The following is a 22,791-nucleotide window of genomic DNA, read 5'->3' on the forward strand; positions in this document are numbered from 1 at the left end:
ATATCATTTATGGGTACATAGTCACACCACAAAGCCTGTCAAACACATTAAACATTAAAATACTTTTAATATTTAGAATTTAATTTTCAAGTCATGATTCATCTCAGGTACAAACTCTTTCTTCCCACAGCTGAATAACTGTTGAGAATAAACATGAGGACACAGACTTCAGAAAAATTGTGAGTGTTAAATTATTTAGGACAGGCTGCAGACTGACCTGCCACAGGGCATTTCAAACAATCCTCAAAGGCAGCAGCTACAAGGTGATATTACTACTGCCTGCTAATACCGAGGGCAGCAGGAAGACACCGAGCCGAGAGACGAGTCCATTTGACTACAATATATTAGGTGGTCTTCCTCATTTTCTGTCCTCATTATTTACATGCATGAGGAGGGCAAAATGTCTCATTGTCTTCACACTGTCTTGATTATGGCTGTAGAAATCTAATTAGTGGACTAGGAGTTAAGTGCTTTGGGTCAAATGTATTTTATTTGAAACTAAATTTTGTCCTTTAAGAGTAAGTGAACACCTCCCAAAAATCTTGTCTTTGCTGACTTCCACCATTTCATCTTTTTATTTCTGCTGCAGTGATGTACAGGTTTACCTCAGGAACTCGTGCTGTTGTTGATCGGTGAATACACCTGTAATTATAGTTGCTACAATTATGCATTCATTAGATTAAAAACAAGTGCAAAAACACAACTTGGCATTTTTCAGTTTTTTTCACTAAGGATCCACCCAAATTCACCGGTTAGCGGCTCAGGTAGCGGCTCAGAAAGTACCTGCCTTGGATAGATACTTTCTGAGACGCTACTGAGCGGCAATTACCCACAATGCCACTGACAACAATGTTGACTAAAATGCATAAAATAATTTAGTTCCTCCACCAAAAGTAACATTAGCTCATGCTAGAATAGCTAGTTAAAGTTGAGTATGAATATTCAACACATTTTGAAAAGTTGCAGTGTCATATAACTTAAGGCGAAACTGGTGTGCATGTGTGTGTTTGCTATAACTTTGAGGTCTGTTTATCTGTTTGTCTGACTGAGTGAGACAACATTTTGTCCTGCAGGAAGTCAGACACAAGTGGAGCGACGACCTGAGGATCATTCAGATGGACGTGATGATCTCCGGGTACTGTCACCACAGTGTGCTGAAAGAAAATTAGACCATTGTGAGATATTTAAAGGTGCAAATACAAAATACACTACTTCAAATTCAGTGAATATATCCTTGTGGTCCGCTAGTAAGAAGTTCTGTGAGCACAATGAAATAAAAAATATATCTAGTGGGAAACAAACACAGTGGTAGTGAAACATTGCAATGGATATGAATTATATTATTGTTGTTTAAATACTTTTTTCTCTGTATTTCAGATATTAATTACTGTTTTATTTATTTTGCATGTTTTGAGCCCATTCACAGATCATCCTCACCTATTTACTTTCCACAAGATAAGATCAGATAAGACTTAATTTTTCCTGCACTGAAGTGGAAAATTCACAGCAGCTTAAGATACAGACGGGAGAGTTACAAATAATTTTTCAGCAAATTTGCATATATATATATATATATATATATATATATATATATATATATATATATATATGTATAAAGACATACATACATACAGGTGCATCTCAATAAATTAGAATATCATAGAAGAGTTTATTTAGATCAGTAATGTAATTCAAAATGTGGAAATAACACATTATATAGATCCATTACATACAGAATGAAACATATCATGTCTTAATTTATTTAATTTGTTCTAAGTATAATGATTTTGGCTTACATTTAATAAAGACCTAAAATTCAGTGTCTCAAAAAAAAAGTAATATTACAAAAGACAAATTTTAAAAAGTACGGTATGTTTAATATCTACATTTTTTTGTACTGGGATCGCTGAATTCCTGTTTGCACAAAGAATTTACCAGTACTTCGGTACGGTACAAATAAAGAAACCTTATTCCTTACCTTATTCCTTAAATGTTGGCCTCTGAAAACTATGTCCATCTATATGCACTTAATACTTGGTTGGGGCTATTTGACTTGAACTACTGGAAATGGACTTTTCCATGAAATTCTAATGTATTGAGACACACCTGTATATATAAATCTGCATAAAATACTGTATCATTGTATTTTGTATTGCAGATTTACATTCACATTAGTGAAAATAAACAGCTGCATGTTGAATAGATTGTTGCATGGTATTGTATATTGTAATATAACCAATAAATACGAAATATATACAAAAATTTATGAACACAGTTGCCCATAAAGTTGGAATAATTTGGTTTTCAGATACAATCCTCTTTCAATTGTGGTTTCATTTTCATTGTGAAATGTTCGGAAGAGATTGATTAATAAGGTTTTGAGAAGATATACACTATCTGTCAAGAATAAATCACATTGTTACAATCATTTATAAAAATAAATCAGATATTTATATAAGGTATGTTGTGCAGCAAATATGTAAAAGAAAAATGTGCTATTTAGTATGATGATAAGTATAATAATAATATAATAATAGGCTACTTGACAACATGCATCCATCTGACCTGTTATGAGAGCCAATCCATAAAAATATGCATCAATCACCACCAGAACTGAACTGCCAACTTTACAGGAGCACAATCAACAGTGAGCCCGACCCTAAATCCATCGATCACGACACACACAGAGCATGACTTCACTCTCTGCTCAGGACGCCATTACTCCACTGCATCTCCACACAACAAGCACTCGCTTACTGCTAAGTTCTCAATGTGATGAACAGGACTTTAAATAAAAATCAGCTTCTGTTTGGGGATGTCAGATTACTAATGATTTTTAATCACCAGCTGAATTGGAAAAAGACCATCACTGGAGGCGTTAAGTTGACGCAAATCTTCTGTTTTCTCTCTCATCAGCAGCACTTGACCGAGCTCCAGTATGTAGGTCGGCGTCGAGGTTCACAGCTCTAAAGATTTCTGCTGCCTCTGAGACATTAAGCTTGTACTACTCAGCTACTTTTGCATCTGCGCAGTTTGTCTGTCTGTCTGTCCGTCTGTCTGACTGCTGGGCACAATTACACACATACAGGCTTAACAGCTAAAAATAAGCACCAAGATGCAAGAGTACCTACTTTACACAAACACACCGTATAAAAACACTCACATTTCTGTCCCTATAGGCCTGCAGGATTGCTGATGCAGTTCCACTTTGGTCTTCTGTAATATACATTTTCTCAAAGCCGTCCTCTGCGCTGTGAAGACAAAGAAGAGAAAGATTGTAAATGCATTTAGTGGGAGCTTTTTACTAGCATTACTGACATTACTACATGCAATCAGAAAATGAGAAGTGGAGGAATTACTTACAGAATAACTAGAACTGCGGCTTGAATCCTTGACTGAAATTCTAGACTCTGCTCAAAACTGATGCGCACAATATTTTTCTGAAAATAAAAGAATACTTTACATGCATTTTACTGGATGTTTGCGACACTTGCGGGAGAGATAGAAAAAAAGTGCAAGTTGGTGCAAAAACTTACCAGATTAATGCGGAAGTCTCGGGTAAACTCCACACCTGCAAGAGAAAAACGCATCATATTTTCAGTATAAAAAAGGTAAAAATGTTTCATAGAGAGACAATGTTGTCCTGTGAAGAGAGTGAAGCCATAACAAACATAAAAGCATAGAAGAAGAAGAGATAAAGACCTACCTCCTTCAACCTGAACTAAACCTCGCTCTAAAAGGATCTGCAGAGATTGTTCTGACAGAGTAGGGTTTGCAGCCGTCAGCCTGAAAGAAATAATAGCTTTTTTTAAAAAAAAGAAAACACTTGTAGATGAGGGGATAAGTGGATGTTCAATAGTATTTTTTAAAACAACATAAATAGAAAGGTGAAAGACCTCTTTACTGCATGTTCGTAAGTGTAAACTCTTCTCTTCTCCTCTTCGGTCTTTTTATCAAACTGAATCATCTGATCCATCCCCTGCCTCACTGCTTTAATCATTCCTTTCTGCAAGAAAACAGACATAAACGACGAGAGAAGCAAATGAAAACTACTGACAAGAGTAAAGTGCAGCACAGCTTTTTGTGGGATATTATGGAGTACGGCAGTGATATTATATGAGAGCTCAGCACTGACCCAACTGTGTCAGACTCAATTACACTGCTGACTAAAAGCTTCTTCTTAAATGCCAAACAAGCTGGAGGCCTGTATTTATTCATTTACTCACAATCTTAAATTCATTAGCCATTGCAATGAAGTTGTACAGTCTGTTCATGAAAATCAGGGGTCTCAAACTCAGATTGTCCCAGGGCAACTAAAGATGTTGTCCTCTCCTAACAGGAGCTCCTGTCATTGAAATTTAAAATTATTATTATTATTTTTTAGACTTTTCCTGAGAAATTTGATTTCCTTCTTCATACCTACTGATCTGTAAATTTAGTGGGGTATAGAAGGCAACCACCCGGTCTGAGCAGTGAAGCAAACCTGGAAGTGAATTAAGCCTGCACTCTTTCAAAATCCCAACAGGGGTCGCCAAGGGCGGTTGCAAAAGTACTCCAGTCTCATCTATCTCAATACAAAATGAGATTACTTCTCACTTGATTTAATACCTCAGAAAAAATGCTTGTGGCACTATTATGGTCTCGACCGATAGTTTTAAATCTTCTCCAATACAATATGATGTTAATTGTGTGAGTTACGGTTCCATTTAGAAGAAAATAGATGATAAAGAAGCTTAAGATTTGGGTCGTGACTTTTGATTGACAGGTCACTGACACGGCAGGCCACCGTCAGGACAGAGGCAAAACAATGCACATCCATGGCACTGTGTAAATCTAAACAGCCTGAACCTGTTTGTCTGTGTTTTCCTATCTGAAGTTTGACCCTTTCACCCTGTGTTTTCAGTTCATGAAAGTTTATTTGAATATTCTGGTCATTTAAAAACCGTCTTGTTCAGCATTTGGTTCAGCATTTGGCAAATTTTATACCCCCCCAGCTCTTTCAAAAGGTTTAAGACTTATCATAAGCTTTGTATGGCCAATATAACCTAGAATTATTAATTATTACACCACATTTTTCGGAACTTCTTTGCTGTATATCACAATAAATAAAACATCATATTTAATTGGATGATTGGCACTTTGATAAGTTGCATAAAATATGTATTAACCAACACTTTTTTCATTTCTTTTAAGCCCTCTTTTTAAGAAAACTAAATCTAAAGTAATGATTAATTCCCAGCATGTGGGAGGACATATAAAATTGTAAAAGTGCTTTGCATTTTTCTTCACCCTGAACCAAACAACAAATCACAGCATTGTAGTAATTTCAGTCTGGGATTTGAAAACAGTTGAAGTACCGGATCTGTTGGCAAGAATCCAAATGAGTCCAGCAGTACGAGAGCATCCACCATCTCAGGATAAAGCGCACTGAACTGTATGAAACACAATCAATCTATTAAACACCTCACAGTAAAGCAAAAACACTGGTATTGTGTGAAAATAGTAGCCTGTCACGTCACTTACCATTCCAGCAACGTTACCACCTGAAATAAAATAAAAAACGAGGGCTTATATATAAAATATAACATACTATGAACATCCAAATTGATCTAATCCTGCAGTGAAGCGGCACTCACCCATACTGTGGCCTATGATGGAGAACTTGCTCCACTGCAGCGCTGCGGGAGGAATTTCACAGATCATCAACCAGCTTCAGTTTCTCATCACAGACACAGTTTTTGGTTAAAAGATGACATCACCACTGAAGTTTAACTTCAGCACAGATGCACCAGAGCTGTGTGATATTGTTAGAATGTATCACAATAATAATCAGCTTGTTTTATATATTAATGTATATATCATAAAGCACATACAATCATGGAAAAAATTATTTGTTTTCTCCAATTTATTGTTCATTTTAATGTGTGGTACAACTAAATGTACATTCGTTTGGACAAATATAATGATAACAACAAAAATAGCTCATAAGAGTCTAATTTAAGAGCTGATATCTAGCCATTTCCCATGGTTTTCTTGATAATAACCAAAATCATTAACAAGAAAACCACCAAAACTGCCCAAAATTGTGCATTTAGGTGAATGGGACGGCTGAAAGAAGCGAAAAAGAACAATAATTGGAGATTTTCAAACGTCTACTTCTCCGGCATGATTTCACCTAGAGACTCCATTTGAACTTTAAACAGTAGACACAAGTCTTGTGTATAAACTGCGCTCCAGGCCACACCCACACCCACACACACACACACACACACACACACACACACACACACACACACACACACACACTTTGAGGTTAAAGTGCATAGGTTGCTGTATAAATAAATACTTGAAAAGGACTGCTTGTTGTAGGTGTGCTCCTTGTATAGCCCCCGTGGCCCTTTCAGAATTTCCCCAGAGGAAACTTTCTAGTTTATGCTTCTGCTTTTAATAAATTACACATTTTGCAAACACCAGTGGTTTTTATTTTATATGGTTTTAATATTTTGAAATTGTATAATCACCAAATTGTTTATGACTTGTTTTTATATTTATTTGATCATTTAGGATTTGAATATTTTATTGTAACTTCCTATTCATTCTCATTTTTTTAATACCTGTTCTATGTGTTTTTTACCCCTTTGAGTTGCATTTTATTATATGAAAGTTGTTAAATAAATAATAATATTATTTAATATAATATAATAATAATAATGCTGTATAAATAAAATTCCATATTCTGGTCGTTATTGGTGTAACTTAAAATCAAAATCTTAACAGAATCTAAACATTATAGCTGGGCGATATAGAAAAATTAAATATTATGATATTTTTACCAAATGCCTTGATATCAGTATTGCAATGATATGGTAGGGTTGACAATTGGGAGCTTTCACAAAATATTTTTCTGAATAGGATTTTTGATAAATAATGATCAGTAATGTGGATATCATGACTTATTGATGAGTGAGTAAAAGCGTAGAAGTAAAACGGGCGGTAAATTGAGAAAATTACACAATTTTACTGTAATGCAGCCTTTAAAACAAGGACAAGAGACTTCCTTAACATTATGTTATCCAAAATCTAAGACCATATCTGTCTCATATCAGGATATCGACATAATACTGAATCTGGTTTGTCGATGAATAAGTGCAACTTCTTGAACTCACCATCGACAACTCTGCGCACGTCCATCACATAAGAAGGGAAGGCGTAGAACTCTCCAGCAGGACGATGTGACGACAGACCGTGACCCGCCAGGTCCACCGCCACATATCTGCACTCTGGGAGGAAGGATGGAGAGAAGAGCCGAGTCTCACCAACATTATCTCTTTACAGGTAATATGTGAAGCAATTTACATGTATTAATTGCTTCTTTATCAACAATGTGTGAACAGACCTAATAAAAAAAATTGAGACCTTCCTTTCTATCTCAGTTGTCTATAACAGCCTGTAGACTGATTTCTATTTGAAGGCCTCAGGAGAGTTTAGCTGGTAAAATTCAAAAGGATGACACATTTATGAGTGCTCCCAAGTGCCTCGCCTCTCTTCAGCTCCCTGCAGTGCCAACGTGTGCTTTGAAATGGAGTCAGCTAACGTCGAGAAATGACACACACACACACCACAGTACTGTCTGCAAAAAAACTATGTTCGCTCTTCTGGCCAAACAAATGTGATGGAAGTTGGGAGAAAACTAGGGTCAACATCAGCATTTGATTTATGGGTGAGCTGGCTCTCTTCATATCAGAAGACAGCTCAGCTTTTTTCCCCCTTAAACTGCTTGCTCACCAATATCATTGGTAAAAAAAATACTATCCAAGTGGATATATTAGTTGGCTAACTGGCCAAATTACTTCACCAGCTAAAAATGATCCATGGTACTAATTGGTGAATTATGACAAACTGTTGATTTAATCCAACAATAAAACAGTACAAAGCAAAAGGTGTGAAAATAACAGTTGCTTTCTACTTGAGAAGTTCCTGATTCAAAAGCAAAAAGCAAATCAAAAATGTACCCAATATACAGTTAAACATATTGCCCATATTACGAGAGCATTTTAAAGTCGTTGATCACATTTTTTAGCAGCTAAACTGCATTTTAAACCCCAAGTTTCCGCTCCATTCCAGTTTACAAGTTTGAAATATGACTCAGAAACTCCATGAAACACCAGAAGGGACTGTGGTCCAAGAGAAGTCATGGTGGTATCCCAGCGTGGAGGTTTACACATTGTTATGACCAGGGGTCATATGGTTTGTTTTGTCCCTTGCAGTGCCTGGTGCAGGTGTTCCTCCCTACCAGAGGAGGTGCTGCTTGGTGTTCTTTGCCTCTCTCCTTTCTTTTTCCCAGGTGGTGGTTGGAGTCCTGGTTGGAGTGGGATTGGACACAGCTGATCGAACAGCTGATTGAACAGCTTTAAAAGGACTGCTGCTGAGGACGCCTCTCTCTCTTTGGCCCTTTGTCTGACTCCCAGCCAGATGACTTTATGGGAAATGTTTGTTGACTGTTGTTGTCAGTAGTGTTTCATCTTTGTTCTTTGTATTATTTATAACAAAGATTCTTTAAGTTAAGTGTGCAGTCCTAGTAGGTAGGGGTGAGTAGCCTTTTTGTTTAATAACGTTTTCTCCTGTTTTTGTATAGGGAGGTCAGGTAAGAATCCTATTTTATTTTGCACATCTTTGACTTCAGGTTAGTTAATTTTCAAAATGAGGAATGTTTTGTTTGTTGCTTTGGCTGTTGCTCACCCTGAAGTATATATTTATTGTTGTGAACAATAAATCACATTGGACTGCTTATCTGTTTACGCTCGTCTCTGGGAGTTGGGAAGGGGGCAGAGTGCATTTATGCTGCGCACTGGTTACACTAGGCCAGAGCGTAACAACATGTCTTGACAGTCTGATGATGACAGGCTAAGGTTTTACATGAACAACAATTACCTTTGGGTAGAAGGGGAATGAGGGTGTTAAACGTGCCGCAGTTGTCGGCCCAGCCGTGCAGGCACAGCACAGGACGACCGTGATCTGGACCCCAGACTTTCCCTCTGATCTCTCCCCATGGGACCTGGACAGAAAGCTCTGAAACTGGACACAGTACATTCTTCATTATTCTTTAGTTTACAGCTGAAACGATAAGCATCAGTATTAATAATTAATCCACAAACAAAAATCTTAACCCAGTTTCACACCTATAGAAATATTTTGGACCAACATATCAGAGAATGCTCTCCACCATAATACCGAATTTTATAATATGAACTTCCACCTTCAACTCTATTCAGTGATGTCAGTGTCTCCGATGTCCTTTTTGTTGTGTGGATATCTTTGTTTTTCTTTCTATCTTCTCTACTCTCTTGATCTCAATGTGAGATTACCTAATTAAATAAAGGTTGCATATACAAATGAGGGAATATCTTGTGGAGGAGTGGCCTTAATCCCTCGAATAAGAGTTCAACAGACTTGTTATTAAATTAAAAAAATCAACAGACTAACTACATACTCAGACACTTCATGTTGCTTTTTTTTGTTGCATTTTTTGCCTTGAATTAGTCTTTACTCATGTCATGGCCATGGGGCCAATCTTTTCCACAGTACAGTGCGTATGTATTACAACATTCAAATAACCTCTAAGAAGGGTATTATTAAATATATTGTGCATTCTTTTAACTGGTTACATGCACATAGTTTGTTTGTGTACAAGATATATATGAAATATGGTTGAAAATGAAAGAAGCAAGTCCCACAAAGGACATGGGTTTTTAAAAAAGTATTTTGAAAGGCTTAAAATTAACATCTACTTCTATATGTGTAATATATGATTGGGACACTAATAAATAAAATAAAAACATCCCTAATAATAGCAGAAACAGCAAATATTTATAAATGTGATCACATAAAACGTGTTTGCTGCATGCATGGGGAGTGAATTAAAGGCCTTAGTGTCATGTCCTCCACAGAGGGCAAATATGAATTGCAGGGTCTCAGAAAGTTATAAATAGTTTATAGTAATTTCGGATTTGCCGCTTTTTCTTCCCTGTATCATATGATTGTATTAAATTAACACAAGTTCTGGGAGTCAACTGATAGTTCAAAAACCAAAGTTATTATATTTACAGAAATATGACACACACTACAGCGCATCCTCTTTATTTGAGAGGCTGGTACCGCCATATGTTTGGTATTTCTTGCTTTGGAAATTACTTGAACTTTTAAGTAAATGCAAAGAGTGTTTAAAAAGTCGTGTACCGAGAAGCTACCACACACACACACACAGATAGATAAATTATGTAACTTACCTGCTTGTTTCACAACACTAGACATGTGTCTGACGCCTTTCAGAGCCTGAAACATGTTGGAAAAAGATATTGTTAAAACATGTAAAAGTAAGAAAATATAAAAAGAAAATTAAGATTTTTTTCGGATTGTTTTGAAGCTAACTGCCGGTTTTCCGGCTGCTAAAGAACCACGTGATGCGAGCTGGACCTGCTATTGGATACTGGAAAAACGAGCTACTGTCTGGGCCAATCAGCGTTAAGAAGAGGAGGGGCTTACCTTTCATTGGATAAAGGTTCATCAACGGTCAGACCACAGACTGTATATAAATAAGAGAAGTGTTCACAGTTCAACAGCTTTTATTCGGAGCCAGATCCACAACATTCAAATAATAATATATCTTATTGTAGTGTGCATATGAATGAGAACAAAATATGTCCGGGTATTGCATCATTGTTAAATAAATACACAGAATAAACAGAAAGATAGAATTCACCCAGAAATACAACAATTGATACATCAGATTTAAAAAGACATTAAAATGCATTATAAAAGAACCACAAAGCATTAATAAGAAAACCCCACATAGAAGTACAGGGAAATAAATATGGGAAAAATAAGCTTAAATCAAATGGAAGTTACAGCAATAACTGCAACATTTTAAAAAAAAGTATGATTAAAATATATTCTCTGCATTATTACTATCATATCAGCATTACATAATTCTTTCTTTGCATTTATTTATTGTGGGTCCACCGCTGTCACCTTTTCTATTTAAAAACCCCCAACATACAATAAAGATTGTGTCACAGTTAACAATACACAGTAGCTTCCTTATCAAAATGTACTTAAGTAGAAAAAACCTTGGTTAAATATCTATCTAATATAGACTCAGTAAACTTTCACAGTGCCGATACATACATACATGTAATTTTACCTAAAGAAAATATGTAGATTTAATCTGCGGGCTTCCTGATGTTTAGAAACCTGTATGTTTGGTGAAAGATGATATCTAGCTCTATCTATCTAGTAATAAAAATGAAAGATGTATCTGTTTGTTTTTAGTATGTTGTGTTCTTAGTTGAGTTCAATAAGTTCATTGTGAAGTTCATTCTTCAAGCCTAAAGTGACTTACCTTTATTAGTATAAATATAGTGGACAACATAATAAAAACACATCTTTGAATGTCTTCAACACAAACAACTTCCAAACTGACCAGAAAGTTGACATCTATTTAATATAATTTTAACAAAAACAAAACAATCATGATTTATTGGATGACTGTTGTATCGGACTGCATTAGTTTCAGCTGGCTGGGATAGTCAGAACTCCTCATGCGGTGGCTGGACGACACCTTTTAGCTGCTCGTAAAGTACTGTGACAGACAATGTCAGAGACTACGTTTTAGTAGAAACAAAAGTTTCAAGGTTAAGTTTAGAAGTGTTGTGAACATGTGAAGGGGCTGGAATAATTTGATGACAGGATGGAGGGAGGGAGTATAAAAGGTCGGATTTGAGAGGGGGTAAATCAGGCCAAGAAGAATTTTGGTATCATCACACAGGATATTTTACTACTTTGCAGGTTTGTATTTCTTTTAATTGTTTTATTAAGAAATAACAGTAAGAGTTGGGATAGCACTAACACTGCTAAATATATACATGTCCAAGTATATTTTATGCATAATGGTATCAGAAATAAAATAAAACGTTTTTAGATGAATCAATTAATTTAATAAATTAAAACTGCTGCAAGAAAATAAAATCCATATAACTGTCCTACTGAAGTTTATGAAAAAGGTCTCTATTACCAGTGTGTGTAATTTCTCTTGACATGAGTATGCAGGGCCACACTAATGGTGACACAGCTGACCGAGTGAGGTAATCTGAGGTCATGTTTAATTCTTGCTAGTTATGACTTGCTTTGCAGTGCTGTGGTTCATGGCTGCAGGCCATGAAATCAACCAGGATAAATATAGGAACAAAAGGTGTGAAACATTGTCTAGGCTTTTCCTTTAACAGAATCTGTTTTCTTTCTCAGATCAGTGACCTGTTTCTCCATCACCTCTGATTATGGCTGACTTTGACGCGGTGCTGAAATGCTGGGGTCCAGTGGAGGCAGACTACTCCGGTTTTGGGGGCCTGGTTCTGACCCGGTTAGTGGCTCTGACAAGATAAGACTGTTTTCTATTAGGTGATCACCAACGGTGTATGAATAACCAATAGTTAATTTTGCTTTTGATTTCTGGCTCAGAGCAAGTTCTACAAAAGTTAAGTGAGTCAGTATGAAGAGTGAGAGAGGCATAATGAGTGAATGTATTCTCATGAACGAGTATATATATAACACCCTTGTTTTCTTCAATTTCTTGTTCATTTTAAGGCCTGGTACAACAAAAGGTACATTTGTTTGGACAAATATAATGACAACAACAAAAATAGCTGATAAGAGTTTAATTTAAGAGATATCTAGCCGTGTTCCATGGCTTTCTTGATAATGATTTTGGTTATTATCAAGAAAACCATGGAAAATGGCTAGATATCAGCTCTTAAATTAAACTCTTATCAGCTATTTTTGTTGTTCTCGTACCTTTAGTTGTACCAGGCATTAAAATGAACAAGAAATTGAAGAAAACAATGGTCTAATGATTTTTTCCATTAATGTATATATATCACACCAACGCTTTTGCACAACGGTTTGTATGAACTGTTATAAAATAAAATGATTGCTGTTTAATTTGCAGTAGACATTGACACAGAACCAGTTGGTTAAGTTATATAATGAAACTCCTTAGTTAAGCTTGGGATGAAAAGACCAGAGGTAGGGTTAAATGACTTCTGCTAAGTTATTTATGTTGATTACTTAAGTATGTAACTTAATTTATATTAAAAACATACCTATTTTAACACAATCTTTTCCTAGACATCAGGGTTTGGGTTAAAATAACTCCTTCTTGTATGGAACTACTGCATGTAGTTATGTAGGTGACGTAGAACATGATGTATAACATGATAGCTACATACGAAGTTAACAGGTTAACAAAAAAAACCTAGTGACTTTTGGTTTTCTTGTGTAACACAAACATTGGTCTTCTGGTCAAAGTCCGAGGTTTGGTCTGTCTCATGGTCCCACCACCCCTTCTGCCTGTCCTGAATAAATGTTATGTTAGCTTATCTGATCGATGTGGATAATGTCTTGAATTAGTGTGTTATCTGTTGATTCCTCACGTTTCCTTTTCTTCAGTTTGTTTATCGAGCACCCAGAAACCCAGGAGCTGTTCCCAAGGTTTGCCAACATCGCCCAGGCCGACTTGGCTGGTACCGCAGCTATTAATGCTCACGGTGCCATTGTGCTGGAGAAACTTGGGCAGCTGCTGAAGGCCAGAGGCAACCACAGTGACATCCTCAAACCTCTAGCCAACACCCATGCCAAAAAACACAAGATCACCCTGAAAAACTTCAAGGTGAGAGCTGACACACACACAAATAATTGGTTATATTGACGTGATTACAAAAAGGAGAAAAATGCAGGAGGAGGCAACAGTTGGTGGGTTTTGGGCGGCACCCGTAAAAAAGAGGACAAAGAAGTTTGTTTACTTGTGATAACAATTATCTTGTTAGCTTGAAATAACAAAGTTCTCAAAATAATGAGTTATCTTATTATTGCAGGCACCGCCTTTTCATGGTTTCCAGATACTTGATGAGAGAATGTTTTAGTATATGTAGTCCTGGTGGTTTGATTTTCCCACATGACTAAGCCTTGTTTTTTCTTGTCCTCCAATCTGATTTTAAAGCAGTTTGTGTGATTTTACCTACAGCTGATCACAGAGGTCCTTGCTAAAATCATGGCAGACAAAGCAGGACTCGATGCCGCCGGGCAACAAGCCCTGAGGAACATCATGACCACCGTGACTGCTGACATTGGGGCCGAGTACAAGGTGCTGGGCTTCGACGGCTGAAGATTAAAGTCACGCAAAGTTGTGCCAGGGTCAGAAGACAGATAAGAATATATTCCACATTAATAACATTAATATATTCCGAATTAAACTCCTTTAAATGAAACACAATGTATAATAAATTTTGTCATTATTGCGTTAAATTGCATTTAATGGTGCTTATTTTCTGTTACTGTGTGTACTCCTGTAACTAATCAGTAATAAACATTTTTTATTTTCGTTCACTACGATTAATCTTGTCCAGGACTCTTGATGAACAGCAAACTGTAAACTTTTGTTGTATATTACCAATAAAATTCTGTTGCTTTGCTCAATATTCTCTGGTCAAATTTCTGTTTTATTTCTTTCCTGAATATTAAAAAACACTCTTCATGAGATTATTATAAGTCACCTCTTGTGTTGTCAGTGATAGGGGTAACAGAGTTGTACATTTGTTCTGTTAAACTACTTGTTATAAATAATAACATATAAAAGAGCAGATTTCTTTAATGAAACAAATAGTCATCGACATGCATGCACACACTCACACAGAAACGCACAACCAAAAATACAAAACACTTCACAGACACAATGTCACCAAAGACTTTCACACACAGTATTATCTTTCAGTTGTTAGTCACCTGATACAAAGAGTACGTGACCCCAGCTGCTGCGGCTGCTGCTGAATGAGTCCCTTAATTAAACAGCTCCTTTTTTGGTGACATTACAGTCTGATATGAAGACGTTCAATCTGAGGTTAAACTAATCTTTTAACCCTCGAAAACAAGTGTCAACTTGCAACCCCTCAGCACAGATAGACTATAGAGTCTGTTCATTTCATCTATTAGTTGGGTCTGTTAGTTTGGTTAAGGTCACAAAGGAATTTTTAACTTAAAAAACATGTGTCCCATTTAAATGAGAAACAAAGCCAAACATTTGAAAAAGTAATTAACAAGTAATCTCATCTCATGATCCCTCAGGTATATTTTTACTGTTCGCGTGCCGATGTGAGGACCTCAAAGCACTTTTGTTTTGGTTCACTGTCAAGTATTTCTATTTATGATGACTTAAGTGTGTAAAAGATAGTGGAGGAAATTGACTTTGGGATTCACATCCCTTTCACCCCCTGTTGTCCTTCCAGTTCCTGCCTTGATGTCATTAGTCTTTTGTTGTAAAATGGATAATTACCATGATGATGGCTTAACTATGTGTGTATGTGCGTGCGTGCATGGAGGATGGATGCAGACGTGACAGCATGCAGGATGCGGACGTGACAGCAGGCACAGTGCCTCTGGTCACACATCTCTGCCTGCCCTGCTCCTCCCCCCTCTGGAGTCTGACCAAGTGTCAATGTCAAACATTCACTGATATTCAACAGCACAGAGGTCTTAGGTCTAAACTTTGGCAAACTGTAAATTTATTTTGGTACCACATGTAGGCCCTTATAGTTTCTTTGGCCCTCAGCTCTCATAGAATGGAAGTGAACGGGAGGCGAATATTTCGCTAATGTTACATTCACATATGTGTCTGCAGCCTAAATATGTTGAGTTGCCACATGGAAAACAGATTACATGTTTGTGTTTCCAAGCAGTTGAACAGGTGTACCTATAAAAGTGGCCGGTGAGAAAAGTTAAAATCATTATTCTATCATTGTTATCATCATTATCAATACTTAAACAGATATTTTGCAATGTCCATACATCATAGCATGGTATATGTTTTTTAAATTCCACATTAAACTAGAGAAAAACATTTTTTGAAGAATATGTTAGCTGCTGAATAGCTGACGTGACTCTGCCATGCTGGCGGGAATGTGTAAGATGTTGAAGTAGGAATAGTTTGAAAAGTGGGATTGGATGGAATTAATATGAATGTAATGAAAAATGTAATAATACCAATAATGTATAAAAAGACGGGGAATATTTTTAGGTTCATTGAAGAGCTGACGCTACACTGCGATGCTGCATATCAGAAGAAGTTTAAGTAGAACAAACAAGAATTTGAAGTAGGAGTAGTTGGAAAAGGGGGACTGGGTGGAATTAATAGGAATGTCATTGAAAAGTTGAAGAATGTCAACAATATACACAAAATGTGGAATATTTTTCCATGGTTGAGTAGAACTGGTGATAAAGCACACTAGTAGTATGTGGAGACAGAGGTCCAAAAACAGCTAAAGAGCAATACACCAGTCAGAAATTGAGAGAAACTGATTTAAATGCAGGCGGCTGTCTTAAATCATGCGTTATTGTTGTGTAGAACTGGTGATAAAACAGAGTATTATGTAGAGACAGAGTTCCACAAAACAACCACAGCACTGCAGAGCAAGTCATAACTAGAAAGACTTAAACATGACCTCAGATTACCTCACTTGGTCAGCTGTGTCACCATTAGTGTGGCCCTGCATACTCATGTCAAGAGAAATTACACACACTGGTAATAGAGACCTTTTTCAAAAACTTCAGTAGGACAGTTATATGGATTTTATTTTCTTGCAGCAGTTTTAATTTATTAAATTCATTGATTAATTTAAAAATGTTTTATTTTATTTTATTTCTGATACCATTATGCATAAAATATACTTGGACATGTATATATTTAGCAGTGTTAGTGCTATCCCAAATCTTCCTGTTATTTATTAAGAACAATGTACCAATCAGAAACTGAGGGAAAATGTTGGACATTTAGTAATTTGTCTAAAAGTGCTGAGTCATGGCTCTGAAGAACTGATAAGAAAACACAATAGTTTCATGCAGAGACAGAGGTCCCAAAAACAGCTAAAAAGTAATGCATCAATCAGAAACAGAGATGCTGATGCTAAATGTAGGCAGTTGTCTAAAAGTGCTGAGTCATGGTTGAGCATTGAGCAATTCCTATGTAGAGACAGAGGTCCACAAAACAGTTTGAGAGCAATGCATTAATCAGAAACAGAAAAAAATGATGAAGATCTATTGATGTGATGTGATGAGTAATGAAAGTGATGTTTGGATATACTGTTGATACAGAATTAATACTTTTAATGATTATAAACATATTTAATAGTTTATTATACACACTCATTATACCCATTATAGTTCGAATGTGCGTGTAGATAAAAAAAAACAGCCACACACACACACACTGTATTTACATATAAAACATATTGTACTGTATTATAACTATAAACACTATGCAATACAGGAATATTCTGTGCCTCTGAATGAAGACGTGCAGCATCATTGGCCCTGATATGCAACAACAAGCAGACTGATATTTGTTGATACCACAGTACAGTGTCATTCAAAGGCCTCTGCACACCCACACAGGTGTTTTCAATCTGGCTGATCAGACCTTTGTTTAGGCTGAAGGTAAGCAGAGTTATGTTAATAAGGCAGATGTCTGTCAAGCACAAACTGTAAAAACCCACGCAGTCCAGAGATTGAATTAACCAAAATAAATAAAATCACCCGTGTGGATGTACTTAGGGTGTGCAGACTTCTTAACTTGATACATTACATCTAAAAAAATGGGCTTTTAATGTAAGTATATGAGAGTAATTCCGATGACTGTTAAAAGTTACAGTTCACTATATTGGTTAAAATATAGGAAAAAACAGAAGACAGCTGCTGAGACGCCTTTTCACTCGCTATAGTAGATAAAGCACAGGTGTTAGTTAAGTTAAAACATTAACAATGGCCCTGTTTTATTCAGTGTCCCGGCTATGACAGTGAGCCAATATGCAAAGTACCAGGACCGTGAAACTGAAGATTTAATTGTATTACTTACACATTTACCCACTGTGAAAAAAACTGCAGGGAGAAGACAGAAACTGCAGCTACTAGAAGCCAAATCACAAGCATGTAATTTTAAAATGAACAGGAGAAATGCAAATGTGTTATCAGCTAATAGAGTCCAGTTGCAATGGACTACTACATATAAATATATACCTGAAAAAGTCAGACAAGACATTTCCTCCAGAGAACACATCCACAGTAACTAATCGAAGCTCGGCTGGTCGATGTCTGGGGGCACGGTGCAGCGAGTCAGGTTCGATAGGTAGAGAGCGGTAGCCATGGGAACAAGGCCGGCTGCCACCTTCAGGATGGTCAGCAGCCGCTCTGTGGCATTGGTCACACCATCTGATGTCTGCGGGGCAAGAACATCATCACGCAAGACTGCTTTTAAAGAAACAGGAAAACACACTATAGAGATAAGACTTTCTGTTGTCAACAACTGCAGAAACACTTAAACAGCTACATGATGAAACTGCACAAACAGCTTCAACAGAGTGCAGCAGGTTCAGTCTGACAAGTTTTGTGACACTGCACAGAATACATTTTAATACCTGTTAGCCAGTTTAATAATTATACATTAATTTCATGATAAACTTGCTTTTTGTAAAGTTGCTCTGATGTTCCCTTTCCTAAAATTGCTATGAAAATACTATATATATATATATATTTCCACTATCGCTGAGTTAAATCTTTTAGCCAACAGCATTTTAGACTACCATATCATAACTACCAAATAATGATTCATTTTCAGAATTTTAACACTTAAAAAATGCCTTAAAATCTTTGTTTAATAATTATTCTTTTTGATATATATATTTTTTTTACACTAAATGCTCAATCTGGAATTAGTCAGTGATGAGCAACAATAGATATTTATACATTTTTATTCTCTTCATTTATTTGCTTTTTTATCTTCTTAATTCTGTTGTTTGACATTGTTATTATTACTTGTTTATTCTTGGCCTTATTGTATTTTTATTTGCTAAATCAGATGGTTCTGTCATGTTTTGTTTCTCTGACACTTTATTTATGTAGATGTATATTTTAATATTTCATGTTTATTAGGGGGGGAAAGCAAACATTACCTTGTTCAGATACTTCTGTGAATAATTCTTCTCAATAAAAGATATTTGAAACAGTGATTACCAAGAATAGGCGTGGTCAGTATCAGATTTTCAAACCATCATACTTTTTCTGACATTTCACTGGGGTAAAAAGTATATGACCGTATTCGTGTTTGTGTGTAATATACTTTAAAAAAATACATATAATGGACACTTCTGACTAATATCCGACAATCAATATACAAAACAATTATTAAAGAAAAGAATCTGCAGATCAATCCATAATGACAAAAATTACAGTTTTTTTTAAGAAACTGAATTTAAAGAATTTTAAGACTTTTTGAAACCTGCACATACCCTGTTTCCACTGTGGCCATCAATTGTAAAAGTATGTTTGCCCTACACATGATCAATGTTTGTAACAAATGTTCATAAAAACCTGATCCTCTGCAAATAGCAAGGGGCAGTGAAGCGATGCAGCCATCTTTCTGACAGCGTCCAGGCGCTCTGTGGGGACCGAAGGGTTCCGAGCTGCAAGAGACAGGTTCACAAGAGGGCAGCTCGTCAGAGAAACACACAAGAAAGGCCATGGTTACACTTGGCCAATTTGCTAACAGTATATAACTGTAAGCTACTGAAAAATAATACATGTTGGAGAATTGCGCTTCATTTCATCGCTTTTTGCTCCTGTTTTTGCCCTCCTTGATGTGATTCAAGGAGCTGAGGAGAGGAAACAAATAAAGAAATTGACTGTACCGTTGGTGACCATGAAGCAGACTTTTCCAAGGAAATATCCAGGGTCCAAATATTTCAGGGAAGTTTCTGCTGACTGGAAACTATGACAAAACAAAATAATAAATGCCACAGAATTAATTATTTAATCATACATTTTCAAAATGTATCCATATTTGGAAAGAACATTAATTATTACCAATAAAACATTAAATATTTTAACACACCAGAGAAATAATAAGCCTTTTCTACCTGATGACAGAATCTGGCCTTATGGTTGAATACAAGGGTAAAAGTCTGTATTTTCATCCTATTTTTATTTAAAGATGAGTTCCAGTTAACAAAGCAGTGGATACCAAAGTTATCTCATAATTAAATAACAGATGGGGTAGGTTTTACACTAAATCTGTTTAAAAGACAGAAAAAATATAGTTCTTGGTGCAAAAAAATACAGTTGTGACTGAAATTTGTTTAATCACAACATACAAGTACAATTCATTAACTCAAAACTATATTACAGAGTAGATATATCACCTGTGTGTCTAGGTGAGGAGATTAAAATATTAATATGTGAGGATTTGAAAGTTACCTGAGCTCTGAGGTGAGGTTGATGATAAACACCACCAGGTCTATCCTCGGACGGCTCTCCTCATTCTCCATGGGCAGAGGAAGGTTCTTAGCTAGTCTCCTGATGGGTTTCATACACATGCAACAAGCATGAAAATGTGGCATATGATAAAAATAAACTCAGGGGTGGAATGTTGCCCATCTAAATACTTACATTCACGTAATGGGTATTGAATGATAGCAGCCCTAATCATCAAACAACTAAAGACAGTTTAGTATATGAAGGTTAAAACACTATGCACTGACAATATAACACTATAAGTGTATTATTAAGCCACATTACTAATGGGAGACAGCTGACCACAGCAGTTTGTAAGGACGGAGCAGTACTCACACATTCACAGTGACGGCAGTCTCCTCCACCAGAGCGTCTGCTAAACTCTGCTGAAATTGCTCCTCACTCTCCACCAGCTGGAGGAAAAACACCCCAAGTCAGCACAAAACCAGAAGCTTCGATTCAGTTTTTACATTTTTGTTCACCTTATTGCTATGCCCCACTATATGTCAGAGAGAAATTATTTTCTGACCTTCAATTAAATATAATGTATTGGTATTAACGGAAAAGTTGTCAGAAGTCAATCAGTTCAGGTACACCATTAAAATCTACATTTACAGACATTAAAAACGCTCTGAAAGAAAACACAAATATTGTAATCGTGTCATACCATTAATTGAGTACACTTTGATTCTCACCCTGAATTCATGTGGTGTCAGGATAATTGTAAAAATTAGTTCCCGGCTGGGAAAATTCGCATGAACACCCCCTCAAGTCAGAACAACATCCCGGAAAGTCTGTCCATGTTTTTCCACACAATCCTCTTCATTCAGATTGTCACATTTCAGAATATTATATTCATGCATTACAAACGCTGGTGCATTAATGGTGGATTCTGCGATTATGGATAAACACTGCATTTCGTTTCCTAAACTCAAAAAAGTTGTTTTGCTTAAACTTTTGACTTCTCACCCTGAATTTGATGCATTTTGTTTTTATTTACGTTTCACAACGCATCACAACTTCTTGTGTTCTTGAGTAAGAAGTACAATATCTGCCTTCAAAAATTAGTGGGGTTGGAGTTTAAGTATACCTAGCAAATAAAATTGTAGAAAATGGATATATTCCTGTGGAGTACAACTAGTTCAATCTACTTTACTAAATATACTAATTATGTACTTGTTATTTTCCGCAACTCTATAAAATGTGCTAAACGTGGGTCCATCGTTAAGTCAGATAACGCGAGGATATTGCTCCAATAGACTGAAGTACAAGCGTTATAAAAGTGTTTATCTTATTCAAAAGTGAGTCTTTATGTCAGGTGGAGTAAACTGCAATATCCAGAACAGAAAGGCAGTGACGGTTAATATGAATTACAAACGGGAGGCTGATCTTAAAACACTTTAATGCTCCTGTTAGCTCGTCCTGAAAGCAGCTAAACATTGTTGTGTTTGTCTCTGCAACGTTACCTGTCAACAGCTACGTAATGAATTAACATAAACTCACCAAAATGTTCGCTGTGTTCAAACCAGGCAGCTTACTAAACGGCTTCAGTAGCGACATAGTGATATAAACACTTATAAAACACTAAAATAATTATTAAAATTTAGTAAACAAAGTCTGTGCTCATTTCAGCAGATTCCTATTCGCTCGCGCTTCTTTTCCGAACGTGCGTCTGACGTCATTACGTTTGACGGCATCAGTAGTTGACGTCATGGCGTTTCCCTACATAAGCAGTTGTTTTGCGCCACCTACAGACAGCTGGGTGTTTTGCAGCTCACTCCTCAGGATGTATAAGTACAGATTGTACTTTCGGAGCAAAATACTACAATTCAGGACTTGAATGCAGCTGGTCTTCATCTCCACAGGGAATCATCAGATGAAAAGGAATCACAGCAGTAACTGTACTGAGGTGCAATTTTGAGGTACTTGTATTTTACATTTTTGACTTTATGCTTCTTTATAGTACTTCTAATCAACTGCATAAAAGAGGCCAATATTGTACTTTTCAGTTCACTACATTTATGTTGACAGTTTACATTTTCCAGCTATGAAATGTTTTTTTTAAGCAATATATAGTCAACTAATCATAGTCAACATAATAATAATGTATGTTTATGGAATAATCAACCTGGCAGTACATATAAGGATCAAATTAGATCACGAAAGCATTTAAGGGAATCTGAAAAAACTGGAACCATTTTATGGTTATGATTAATAGAGAACATAATTTGTAGATTTATTGACAATGAAAATATTTGTTAGGTGCAGCCTTAATATATAACTAACTATAACACAAAATATAATCAAATAAATTGTGGTAGCCAATAGCATTTAAAGCAAATCAGCTCCACCAGCTGCAACATTTGTGATGCCTACACAATAATGTATGACCAATTATAATCCTATAAT

At 36.2% G+C, this 22,791-nt stretch overlaps 3 protein-coding genes across 3 annotated transcripts; 1 reads left to right on the top strand and 2 right to left on the bottom strand.

Annotated features, from left to right (window-relative positions):
* Window positions 1-218: 218 nt before the first annotated feature.
* On the bottom strand, window positions 219-10,621 carry serhl (serine hydrolase like). Its single transcript, XM_059339076.1, has 12 exons — window positions 10,287-10,621; window positions 8,932-9,075; window positions 7,167-7,280; window positions 5,637-5,678; window positions 5,524-5,543; window positions 5,358-5,432; window positions 3,897-4,006; window positions 3,707-3,786; window positions 3,537-3,571; window positions 3,364-3,440; window positions 3,164-3,251; window positions 219-1,154 (listed from the first exon to the last, which is right to left on the bottom strand). Exons 1-12 carry the CDS (start codon window positions 10,339-10,341, stop codon window positions 1,011-1,013), a joined length of 984 nt encoding a protein of 327 aa, XP_059195059.1. The 5' UTR covers window positions 10,342-10,621; the 3' UTR covers window positions 219-1,010.
* A 1,178-nt stretch (window positions 10,622-11,799) lies between these two features.
* Window positions 11,800-14,493, top strand: mb (myoglobin). Its single transcript, XM_059339144.1, has 4 exons — window positions 11,800-11,844; window positions 12,301-12,415; window positions 13,501-13,720; window positions 14,075-14,493. Exons 2-4 carry the CDS (start codon window positions 12,333-12,335, stop codon window positions 14,213-14,215), a joined length of 444 nt encoding a protein of 147 aa, XP_059195127.1. The 5' UTR covers window positions 11,800-11,844; window positions 12,301-12,332; the 3' UTR covers window positions 14,216-14,493.
* A 2,697-nt stretch (window positions 14,494-17,190) lies between these two features.
* pane1 (proliferation associated nuclear element) lies at window positions 17,191-22,073 on the bottom strand. The gene is made up of 6 exons (XM_059339135.1): window positions 21,886-22,073; window positions 20,719-20,795; window positions 20,347-20,445; window positions 19,782-19,861; window positions 19,465-19,556; window positions 17,191-18,313 (listed from the first exon to the last, which is right to left on the bottom strand). Exons 1-6 carry the CDS (start codon window positions 21,940-21,942, stop codon window positions 18,164-18,166), a joined length of 555 nt encoding a protein of 184 aa, XP_059195118.1. The 5' UTR covers window positions 21,943-22,073; the 3' UTR covers window positions 17,191-18,163.
* Window positions 22,074-22,791: the final 718 nt, after the last annotated feature.

This window comes from Centropristis striata, chromosome 1, assembly GCF_030273125.1.
Source record: "Centropristis striata isolate RG_2023a ecotype Rhode Island chromosome 1, C.striata_1.0, whole genome shotgun sequence".
Taxonomy (NCBI): Eukaryota; Metazoa; Chordata; class Actinopteri; order Perciformes; family Serranidae; genus Centropristis; species Centropristis striata.